The sequence below is a fragment of the Octodon degus genome, unplaced genomic scaffold, assembly GCF_000260255.1.
Source record: "Octodon degus isolate 3935 unplaced genomic scaffold, OctDeg1.0 scaffold00108, whole genome shotgun sequence".
Lineage (NCBI taxonomy): Eukaryota > Metazoa > Chordata > Mammalia > Rodentia > Octodontidae > Octodon > Octodon degus.
In genome coordinates this window covers 906,943-918,739 of record NW_004524684.1, presented here as the reverse complement: position 1 = coordinate 918,739, position 11,797 = coordinate 906,943, and the positions used below count along the sequence as shown (strand labels likewise).

General features: G+C 40.6%; 1 protein-coding gene across 2 annotated transcripts in view; it reads right to left on the bottom strand.

The window, feature by feature from the left end:
- Window positions 1–11,797, bottom strand: part of Fbxl13 (F-box and leucine rich repeat protein 13) — a 265,793-nt gene that overhangs the window by 217,661 nt on the left and 36,335 nt on the right. For both annotated transcript variants that reach the window (XM_012516486.2, XM_023724307.1), the window contains exons 2-3: window positions 9,838–9,941; window positions 8,967–9,057 (exon numbers count right to left, since the gene is read on the bottom strand). In XM_012516486.2, the coding sequence (XP_012371940.1) occupies window positions 8,967–9,057; window positions 9,838–9,941 (195 nt within the window). The remainder of the gene's footprint in view (window positions 1–8,966; window positions 9,058–9,837; window positions 9,942–11,797) is intronic.

Here is an 11,797-nt window from a genome sequence, read left to right as displayed (position 1 = left end):
GCTCTGGGTCTGTTCAGGATCCCGGGGCCCTCAGGTTGTCTCACTCATTCCCCAGGCCTGCCCTCTTAGTCTATTCTGGATCCTGCAGGCCCTCAGGTCGTCTCACTCACTCTCCAGGCCTGCGCTCTGGGTCTGTTCAGGATCCCGTGGCCTTGGTCATCTCACTCACTCACCGGGCCTGCGCTCTGGGTCTGTTCAGGATCCTGAAGCCCTGGGTCTTCTCGCTCACTCGCTGGGCCTGTGCTCTGGGTCTGTTCAGGATCCCGCGGGCCGGTCGTCTCCGAAAAATATATTTTTCATAGGTGTGCATGAGCCTCTTTGGGGTCCAAGATCAGAATGCTATAGTTTATATCTAGATGTCCACTGAAAGCCTTATGCATGCAGTGGTGGAGCTTTTGGAAGATGAGGCAATTATGGGGATGCTACAGCTACATGTGCCATTAGGAGGTAAGGCCTGCTTGGAAGAGGTGGGTCACTGGGCACATGATCTGGAAGGGTGCATCTCCCTGGTTCTTCCCTTCACTCTGTGCTTCCCAGATGCCAGGATGTGAACAGCTTTTGCCTACCAAGTCCTTCTACCATGCCTTCCTGCCTTAGAGGTGGCCAACCATGGAGTAAAAATATGGGCCAAATAAACCTCTCTACTTAAATTTGCAGGTGTTAAGTATTTTGTTCCAGCAAAAAGGGACAGAAGCCATTAGAATTACCTCTACCTTGGAAAATAGTAACTCAAAAATAATACTGCAACTCTGGAGGGACCACAGAGATGAATGCCACCATCAAGGAGTTGAAAGATGCAGGGGTAGTGATTCTTCAGACTCTTCAGCCTTGCAATTCAGACCCTTCGGTTTTCAACAGACTCGCACCAGATTTCACAGTAAGCTAGAGCTTTGCCCATTGACTGAATCCTCTGGTCATTCAGTGCATCGATGGCTACTTATGTTCTTCCACCTCTAATCTACCCAGTGGCTCCTGGTATTCTTCCACTTCTGAACCTGTCAGCTAACCTAGTAAAGCCCTTGTATAAACACATACATTTTATATTAAATTTATTCCTCTAGTGAATCCTAATACAAAACTTCTAGTTCTAACAACCAGCTTATAGGAAACAGAGCAAGTAAAATAACATAAGAGGAAACAATGAAAACATGGAGCATTTTACAAAGCACATTATAGCACTATGTCTTTTAATAAATAAGTGGTATGGAAAATAATTTTTAAAAAAACAGCTTTTGTTAATCACAAGAGAATTAGGTATGTAATAATCAGGTACAATGTGGACTTATGAATTCTGGTGTGAACAAAGCCATAGGTAAAAAGACATTTTTGAGAAAATTTGGGTAACATAGATAGAATATATACTAAATATAATCAGCATGAAGTGATCTTCAGCAAATACTATTTATTATGCAAAACAATGGCAGTATGTTTTTCTTTCAAAGTTATTTTAATTGATACATAAAACATAAGTGTACATGTTATTGTTATATTTTGACACATGTATTTGCTGTATGATGTTTAAATCTAGTTAAGAATATTTATCTCATGTACCATTTCTTTATCTTTTTTTTTTTTAACGTATTTGGTACAAGGTCTCACTACACAGCTCTGACTCATAATGATCCTCCTGTTTTCAGCCCCCTCAGCACTGGTATTACTGCCACCACACTCAGCCTTGGTGGCCAGCTCAGCATGCCCAGGGGCAGGGCCAGGAGGGCATGTGGTGCCAAGCATCAAACCCTGTTCCCTGCGCTTGCCTAAGCAGGTGCTTAGTCCACTGAGCTATCTCACTTGTCCTTATTCCTTTATACTGAAAGCTTTGGAAACCCTTTTCTCCAGTTTTTGGAAAAGAATAGCGCATTGCCTATAGTCATCCTATTGTGTAATCGCACACTAGAATTTCTTGCTCCTGTCTAAACTCTTGGTACCTCTCCCTCTCATTCTCGCCCACCTCTGGTATCCACCATTCCATTCTCAATTTATGTGAGAACAACTTTTCTAGATTCCACAAATGAGATCATGTATTTATTTATCTTGCTGCACTTGGCTTACTTGCCTTAACATAATGTTCTCCAGTTCCAGTCATATCATCATAAATGACAAGAAGTCCATGGGGTGAATATATGACCATTGTTTATTCATTCATCTGTTGATGGACACCTGACTTGCTTGCATTTCTTGGCTGTTATGAATAGTATAGCAATGAACATAGAACAAATGTCTCTTGGAGACACTGATTCATTTCCTTGGATATATATCCACAAGCGGGATTGATGAAACACATGGTAGTACTAATTTAAATTATTTTAAGAATGCCCATACTGTTTTCCACAATGGCTGCACTAACTTACATTCCATAATGGCTGTACTGATTTGCATTTCATCATGGCAATGGTAATTCACATTCCACCGACAGTGTACAGTGGTCCCTCCCTTATCACAGAGGTCACATTCCAGACACTCCCAGGAAAAGTGAACATCAGTGAAGTAGTGACGTTATATTCATGGTAGTATTTATATATATTTTAAGGCTTTATAAATCTTTCCCACACTTTTAAAAACACTTCTAATCTTAACCATTTTCTAAACTCATAAACCTATGTAATTTTAACAAAATATGCATACTGTAAGGGACAGTATATATACATCTGCTAAAGAAATATACACTGTAAAGTGTATTTTATTTTGATTTAATATTCTTTGTTAGAATTAATGTTTTAAATATATTTTTATACATTTTAAATTTGCTTAGGCAAAAATCATTAAAACTATAAAAACTACACATTTAAATATGTATACAGTAATGTACGCTACTGCAAAATCCCATGATATAGTGAAAAATCTACAATAAATAATTTAGATTAATGTCTTTTGAAAACCAGTTGTGGTGGTGGTTGATACATTGTGTCAACTTGCAGCATCAGAAGCTTGGCTGGATCGGCTTGATAATGCCACACCCTGGGGCATAAGGGGCCCCACCTAGGACAGGATATAAAAGGGAGCTGAGGAAGGATTCTGTGTGCCACTTCCTTGGAGGAGCTCTGATCTTCGCAGTCAGCATGGAAGGAAAGGAGACAGGTTTGATAGATGCTGCAGCTGCTGCTCCTTCCTCTGCTCTGTACTGTTTTCCACCTTCTGCCTTATGCTACTCTGCCCTGCCCTAGAGCCAGTCGAGTATGGACTGAAACCTGCACTAACTGTGAGCTAAATAAACCTTTCTTTTCTTAATTTGGGGTGTTGGGTATTTTGTTCCAGCAACCTGTAAAAAGTAACTGAGACACCTGTGAAACAGTGAGTCTGCAAGAGTTGAATCACGAAATAGTGAGGGGCTCCTGTACAAGGATTCTCTTTCCCTCACATTCTTGCCAGCAATATCTTTAGTCTTTTAGATAATAACCATTCTTATCAAAGTAAGGTGATATTTCATTTCTCTGAAGAACACATAAGAGTTTGGGGGAGGTTATTCTTGAGCTAAATTATAATATGGCTTCTTTTCAGAAATGACTTTAGATCTATCACCCATTTTTTTAAATCAGTTTGTTTTGCTATTGAGTTTTGGGAGTTCTTTATATATTCTAGATATCAATCCCTTATCAAATGCATAGTTTGAAAATATTTTCTTACATTCTGTAGGTTGTCTCTTCACTCTGCTGATTTGTTTCCTTTGCAACTTTTTATTTATTTATTTATTTATTTATTTATTTATTTATTTATTTTGCAGAACCGGGGATTGAACTCAGACCCTTGCACTTGCCAGGCAAGAGCTTATGCTACTGAGCTATCTCCCCAGCCCTCCCTTGCAACTTTTTAGCTTGATACATTCCATCTGCCTATTTTAACTGTTGTTTCCTTTGTTTTGAGGGACTTGTAAAAAATAAAAATTAAAAAAAACTTGCCTATTCCAGTGTCCTGAAGCATTTCTCCTACGTTTCCTTCTAGTAGTTTCACAGGTTGAGTCTTGGTTTAAGCCTTTAACCTATTTTGTATTGACTTTTGTATTTGGTGAGAGACAGGGGGTCAAATTTCATTCTTCCATATATGGATAAGCAATTTTTCTAGAAATGTTTAATGAAAAGACTGCCTTTCCTCCAATGTGTTTTCTTAGCATCTTTATTGAAAATCAGCTGACTGTAGATGTATTACTTCTACAGAACACTTCTCTTCATTTTCTTCAAGATGACTTGGTTCTTCTTGTGGTACCATATAAGTTTTAGAATTTAGCTTTTTTAGATCTGTGAAGATTATCATTGAAATTTTGTTAGGGATTGCATTGAACGTAAACATTGCTTTGGGAAGTATGAGTATCTTAACAATAAAAATTCCAAGAATTTCTGCTTTTTTAATCATATCCATCTGTTCTATAAGCTCCTTTGGAGTAATACATTTCTATGTGTTTCCTTCAAATTCCTTGAGTTTCCTTAATATAGCTGCTTGTTTTACCCAAGTTAATAACTAATAACAAATTCTGGCAACACATGTTTAAATACTGCATTATTTCTCCAGTAGAAGTATTTGTTGCTAGAAATCCCAAGCAGGCTTTTTATTTTCTCTGAGCCCATAGTCGTTTCCACTATTTCAGCACTGGGTAGCATCTAGGTCCAGATTTGCTGGTGGTCTACTGCTATCCTATTGCTGTTTCAGTACTAGAAGGCAATGCAAGCCCAAGTTTGCTCCGAACACTGCTGGAATGTTGCTTTAAAAGAACCAGGAGTCTAGGTAAAAGGAGCAGTAAATCGTCACAAACATGTACCTGGGGGTGGGGTAGACCAAAAATCCTCCTCAATTACCAGCCTATGGTCTGGTATAGGTCCCGCAGGATTCTGTTCAGCTTGGGAAAGAACCATTGTAGGTGAACTTGCTTCAGGTTCCTAGGTCATATCTACATCCATCAGTGCCACCATGTAGGGTCACCATGTAGGATCACCATCCACAGTCCATCAAGACACAGTAATGAGGTGAGACCATGACCTATGCTGCTATATTGCTGCCTATTGCTGAGGCTGACTTGTGGCTAAAGCCTTCTCTAACCAGTTACTAGGATGGTAGCTGGAATAGAAGATGGATAGACTGGGATGATGTGCCTTCCCTTGACAATGCAGCTGTTCAAGACACTTTATCTGCAGGCAGGCCTGGAGGTGGGGAATTATAATCTTCTCAGTGTTAGGTTTCATGAGCCCTGTACCAAGTTCCAGGATAAATTTTTGTACCCTGTCTTATCCTTACTCTGATGCCCCAGGTTGCAATACTGTTGATGAAGGCTAGAAAAGACTGCCTTTCTACAGTTGGTTGTAGATGTATTACTTCTACAGAGCACTTTTCTGCTCTGTGCTGTTGGTTTTTATGTGAAACCCATGCTGTATTGAATATCACAACTCTATAATATGTTTTAAAGTCAGGCCATCTAATGCCTCCTGCTCTATTTTTTTTTCTAGACAGTCTCTCCTCTGTCTAGGCTTACCTAAGCTGGGTCACAACAGTCATAGAGCAGTGTGCACTCGCACAGCCTCAGGAGTGGGTCATGACCCACACCAGAGCCAGTAGGGATACAGGCCTAAATAGGAGCCCATCCTACAGAAGTGCAGGTCTCTGCCTGGCACTAGGACAGGTCTAGAGCCTTGGTTATAAGCATAACCAACTCTGTTGCATGGTTGTACCTGTGGGGCCACTGGGTCCATCTGTGAGGTCTGACCTGCATATGGAGCCTTCAATTTCTACTGGGTATTGAACCTCGCTGTGATGGGCCTGGCTCCAGGTTCTGAGTCATATCTCTGTGCTAGTTTTGTCCCCGGTGTCCCACAAAGTACTGCTCCCTTCTGGGCCACCCCCAATGGGGGGGGTGATGTGTCAGCTGCTTATCTGACATAGTGCCAACCTTTTTTGGTCTGTAGTTATTGGCATAGCATTAGGGGTCATGATGGAACATTCTTCACCTAGCACTGAGTTTCATCAGTGAGTCTGGACTGGATTTCAAGTTGAAGGCCTAAAGTTGATCTATTCTTATTCCCCCAGGTATGAGGCAGCTCTCTCTATATGGGATTGGGGTAAAGTTGCATTTCTTGCCTTCCTGTTTCTTCAGCACATGTTTTCATTTTCTCATACTAAAAACACAGCCATAGTCTTTCATTTGGTTTCCCTTAGCTCTTGTGGAGGTGGTACTGTACCTGAATAAGCATTCAACTTGGTATTTCTATAGAGAGAAGAATGCTGGGAGATCTTAGCAGCCATTTTGCTCTGCCCTTGGCACTGTGCTTATACTCTCTATAAATGTTCTTTGATGTCAGAGATGCACACTGAAATTTATTAGTAAAAACTAAAATTCCTGACATTTGTTTTCTAATACTCCATCAAAAAGGGTAAAAGAGGGCCGGCCAAATAGCTCAGTGAATTAAAGTGCCTGCAAGCAGGCGCAGGGGCCAGGGTTTAATCCCAGGGCTGCTGTGCCAGCCCCATCCCTGGGGAGTGCTCAGACTGGGCATGGTGGTATGCACCTGTAATCCCAGCTCTTGGGAGGCTATAAACAGGCGGATCCATGAACACCCTGTAGATCTTTCCCTAAAATACAAAAAAAAAAAAAAGAAGAAGAAGGAAGGAGGAAGGAAAAAAAGGAGGAAGGAAGAAGGAGGAAGGAGGAAGGAAGAAGGAGGAGAAGGAGGAGGAGGAGGAGGAGAAGGAGAAGGAGAAGGAGAAGGAGAAGGAGAAGGAGAAGGAGAAGGAGAAGGAGAAGACAGACAGACAGACAGACAGACAGACAGACAGAAAGGGGTGAAAAGAAGACTAAGTCGACAAGGCTGGCAAAATATTGATTTTGTTCAAGCTGCATAATGGGTAATAATTATGGTGACTTTTCAATTTTTCCGTAGTAAAGACTTTTTTAGTATTATACATGCCTTCTTTTCTTGTAATTAGTTGGTCCATCTGGAGATTTTTATTGCCAAAGAAAGGGGAATCCAGTTCTGTGAAATTAGTTTTCTCCTTACAATGCCTGATTCATCTTGGAACACACAAACTGTCTTTCTCTCTACTGGTATTAAGAGAACTTTTTTGTTTTGGTTACCTGTTAGACTCAGTTACTTGATTTCTTAATACATAAAGAAAAATGTATGTTCTTCTTTAAGTAAAAAGATGTATTCAAACTTTATAAATAAAGCACTCACTGTATAGGACTGTGTAGTATGAGACTGTAGAACCCTACAGGTCAATCTTAAGCAATGTGGAAAATTACAATTTTTGTGATATTTAATTTTCTGGTTAAAATATGAAAACCCCATTTACTGGAAGTTATAACTATACAAGAAACTTTGAAATATTTTTTAAAAGTAAAGCTAATATTGACTTCATATGCTGTGATTTCAAATTTCAGAAACACTAAAGATTTATTTCATTATTACACACATTTATTATCTCTGAAAGTAAAGGAAGATGAACTAATCTAGATCCAGATCTAATTAAACAACCCAAGAGTACATGGAGATTCATGTATTCATTTGACCTTAAAAAATATTTTCCACATTATTGTGAGTCACATCTCATTTCCTTTTTTAATTTATGATATGATACACAGAGCTTTTCTCCTCACTGGTAAATTATCATAATGCTTTCAAAGTTTAGACCAGCTTCCATCATTTTATGCTTTGTGTTTTCACCATCATGAAATGTCTGAAAATTCCTTTTCTAATAAAACTCTAAATTTGAAATAGCTCTGATGTCTTGTGGAGAGTACATAAAAATTCCCTAAGGGCTTCTATAGACACTGGACATAATCTGATTTTCTATAAAACCGCTGACCAAATACTGACACAAAGGTTTATACCTGTATATTTCTGGTTTTCAAAGCTTCTTCTAGCAATCAATGGCTTTCAAGCTTTCTCCCAGTGAAATCACACTGGGAACAAATGAGTCCAACGTGAAGGGACGGGAATGGAGGATTCAGATTTCTGTCCAGGGGCCTCCCTCTTTTAGGTTCGAGGTGACCCCACACACTCCAAGAACAGGGTTTGCAAATACCTGTACTCTTTAGTAAATCAAAGGTCTAAGGTTGAGAGAATCATTAAGCTACATGCCATGATGCAGATTAACAAGGCTCTGCCCTGTGCGTTCTCCCCAGCACACTGGCACTTTCAGGTCAGCCTAGTCTTGGCAGAGTCATCTAGTCCATCTGTTTGTTTTTCTTTTGCAGAACACATATTATGATCTAATGTTACTCCCCACCCATACTTGAAAAGAGATACTTCAAACCATTCCGAGCTCTCAGCACTCACTTCAAGCATGGCTTTGATTCCAATGTTCAAAGCGCAGCTCCACCAGCAACTCCCAACCCCTGCCTGGGCTCATGCAGACAGCAGGCCTGAAATCATCAGCTCTCACACACCGACTTACATACACCTAATCTATGGGAAACTGCTCTCCCCAGTGCTTTTTATTATTTTAGCTTCTTTCACGTACACAACCTTTGTTCTAAGTCTCTACCTCCTCAGTTACTGTACATCCTAGTCCTCTTCATAAGATCAAAGCCAGCTGTTGGAGTTATTCCTTTCAGAGATAATCAGGTCCGGCTTTCAGACCTCACAAATGCTCTGACTGTGTCTCTAGGAGCACAGTGCCCTGCATCTTCTCCTGCAAGGGCAGCCAGCAGAGAGAATGGAGGGAGACAAGAAGCCAGAAAGGAAATACCTCCTCCTTTAAAGAGCTCCACAATGCCTTTCCTTTACACAAAAGGAGGAGGCAAAGAAAAGCAGAATACGCACAACAAGAATCAACAAGGGCCTTGGAAACTGGGGCCAGGAACCATGAGTGTGGCTAGGGATTGTGAGTGCACACACATGTGTTATTCTTTCACTTTTCTACGTATTCCCAGTTACAAAAGCAGTCTGACCTCTTACCTCCTGTAAAATCTAAACTCTGTTTGAAAATTTCCATCAGGGCTTAAAAGGCATAAATACTTCACAATTTTGGGAAGAAAGAATTACCAGCTGTTCATCCAGTCCAAAAAGTTGTTCAAGGTAAGTTTCAGGCAATCTTCGAAGTTTCAGTTTCAATGATGGGTCAATGCACATATCCCTTTAATAAAATCATAAAACAAGATCAAGAATTAATTGCATGTCATAGTATGCCCATAATCAAGTCAATGACTCCTGTGGCTGCTGTGGAAAGGACAGGTGAAAAGAGAAAATTTCCCTGTGGAAGAAGAGCAGAATCACTCTGGGGGCTTTTGCATGCCATGGGTGGCCTTGGATCAGCATCCTCATCCTGGCTAAGAACAGAACCCAACATCTGACATCTACAACTATAGGAGAGGGTGCTTTAAATTAGCTCAGGATTTCAGTCCATGATGAGCTGGCTCCAAAGCTGGGACATCAGAGCAAGGGCATGGGAGACATCACTGCCTAGTTCCTGCTGCCAGGAAACTGGGGAAGAGAACCAGAGCAGGCAAGGTGAGGGACCAGGCACCGAATCCAGTGACCCACCCAGGTCACATCTCTGGGCTCCTCCCAGATGCACCTTGGTGTAGGTTTTACCATTCCCTGGGGCAGGCCCTGGTCGACATCCCATCAAGTTGAAATGTCACCCTAATTTGCCAAACTCCTCAAGATAGGCTTGCCTCCCTTTCCTCATCCTTGGTGTGAAATAGTGCGCCTTATGTTCACACTTACTGATGAGAATTTATTGCATTTCTTACTGTTCACATGTAAGTCTGAGGCCTCACAGCCAGTGGAGGGAATTGTTAACACTCTTGGGGTTGGAAACATTTGTTGCCTAAACCTTACTTTGATACTATGCTATCAGTGTTTTACCTTCAAAATAAAATATCTACCTACCATAAATTAAATAAATACTTACCAAAGAAGACTTTCCAGGCCATTTTCAATGATAACCATAATCATTTCCTCTAAATATTTCAATGGATCCTCAGGACGGGTAATAATTAAACCACATAAAAGTGCCTGTAAAAAAAGGGGTATTTGATCCTAGGTTTAAAAAAATATAAAGATGCAGCCAGGAGATGAGGGAAGGAGACACAAAAAGAATTAAGATGTGTTATGTTTATGTTCCAAATGCCCACACTGAATACAATCATGTTCTGTGAGTGTATACTTGTAAAATCAAATAAAGGCACTAAGATATGGTTCCCAAAAATAAATGTACATGCTCTTACTCAGAAAAAGATAATCTTTTCCCCATACAATTCAGTAGCTAAATAATACAACAGTCTTAAGTAAGCATGCTTCTAATAAATCCCTTTGTATTTCCCCAGGGTTGCTGCTTTGGTAAAGTCATATTAAAATGGCTGTATTCCTTGCCTCTTTATAAAAATCCATCAGAAGAGACTCAGTCCTAGCCCAAGCCCGGTGAGTGCGTAGGAGAGCTTCATGCTACCCTGTGCTTGCAGGACCTGCCGCTCACAGCCCAGGCGCAGTGTGGGTAAGACCCTCTTCTACCCCTTTGGGACACCCCCAACACTCCACAGCACCCCCTCTACAATGCCTGCTGAGCAAGAATTTCTGCCACATTATGGGGACCCCCAGATCCACTCCTAGGCCAGGCCCACTGAGTGTGTGGGAGAGCTTCCTCTCCCACCTACTCGACCTTGTCCCCTCTAGACTCAGTTCAGGCCTGGACTACAGGCCTGGGGTGAAACCCTGCAGCTGCAATCCCTGCAGAGAGAGTAGGGGACTAAGCCACCCAGCTAGTCCAGGAGAAGATCATCTTTCTAGAGGGGCACAACAGGTTCACTCCCAAGGGTGACAACGGAAGGAACTGAGCACAGCAGCCAGAACAAAGCCAGGCACAGCTGGATAAATCCCAACTTTGTAGATCTGCACCTGAATTTCAGTAGGTGCTAAGGTTAGAACTGAACCAAAGCTCTACAACAAAGGTCAGAAGGCAGTGCTACACAAAATGACAAGAAGAAGGAGCAAAATGCAATCTTAGAAGCCAAGCCCACCTATAAGTGCAGAGGACACTAACACAGAACAAATTGGGAATCCCACAGCTGAAAGCAATGAATCAATAGCTTCTGAAATAAAGAAACAACTGCAGAAAGGTTTAGAGGAACTCAGATTGGAAATGAAAAAAAATCCCTGAATTAATACCATCTGCAGTAAAGAATCAAATGCAGAAACATATGGAGGAAACCCAATGCCCACCCAGGACAAGTGCAGAGGACAGTAGCTCAGCTCAAATGTATGAATTAATAGCATCGATAGTAAATAAGCAACAGCAGAAAGTTATAGAGGAATTCAGAACTGAATTATTTTCTAGGAAATTATTTTCTAGGAAATAACTGAATTATTTTATTAGCTCAAATGTATGAATTAATAGCATCGATAGTAAATAAGCAACAGCAGAAAGTATTAGAGGAACTCACAGTGGAATTCTTTTCTGAAATAAAAAAAGAATTCTCAGAACTCATAACATCTGAAGTAAAGAATTAACTACAGAAACATAGGGAGGAAACCCAATCTGAAAAAAACACTGCAGTAAAAGAATTAATAACTGCTTCTAAAGAAGACATTGATTAAAAAAAATAGAAGAGATTAGAAAAATGACGGATTCTTTGAATGAGCAATATAGGAAAGAAATAGATCACATGAAGCAGAGTCAAAGAGATATGGAGGAAATTAAAATCTCAGTCACAAGCTTGCAAAACCGTTTGAGGGAAAGTGAAAACAGAGTTTCAGATCTTGAAGATGCTGGTGCAGCTAGTGAAAAGGTAAGAAAAGATCTCTTAAAAACAACTAGGATGCAGGAAAAAATAATTCATCACTTGCAAGATGATGCAAAGATGAACAATGTGAGA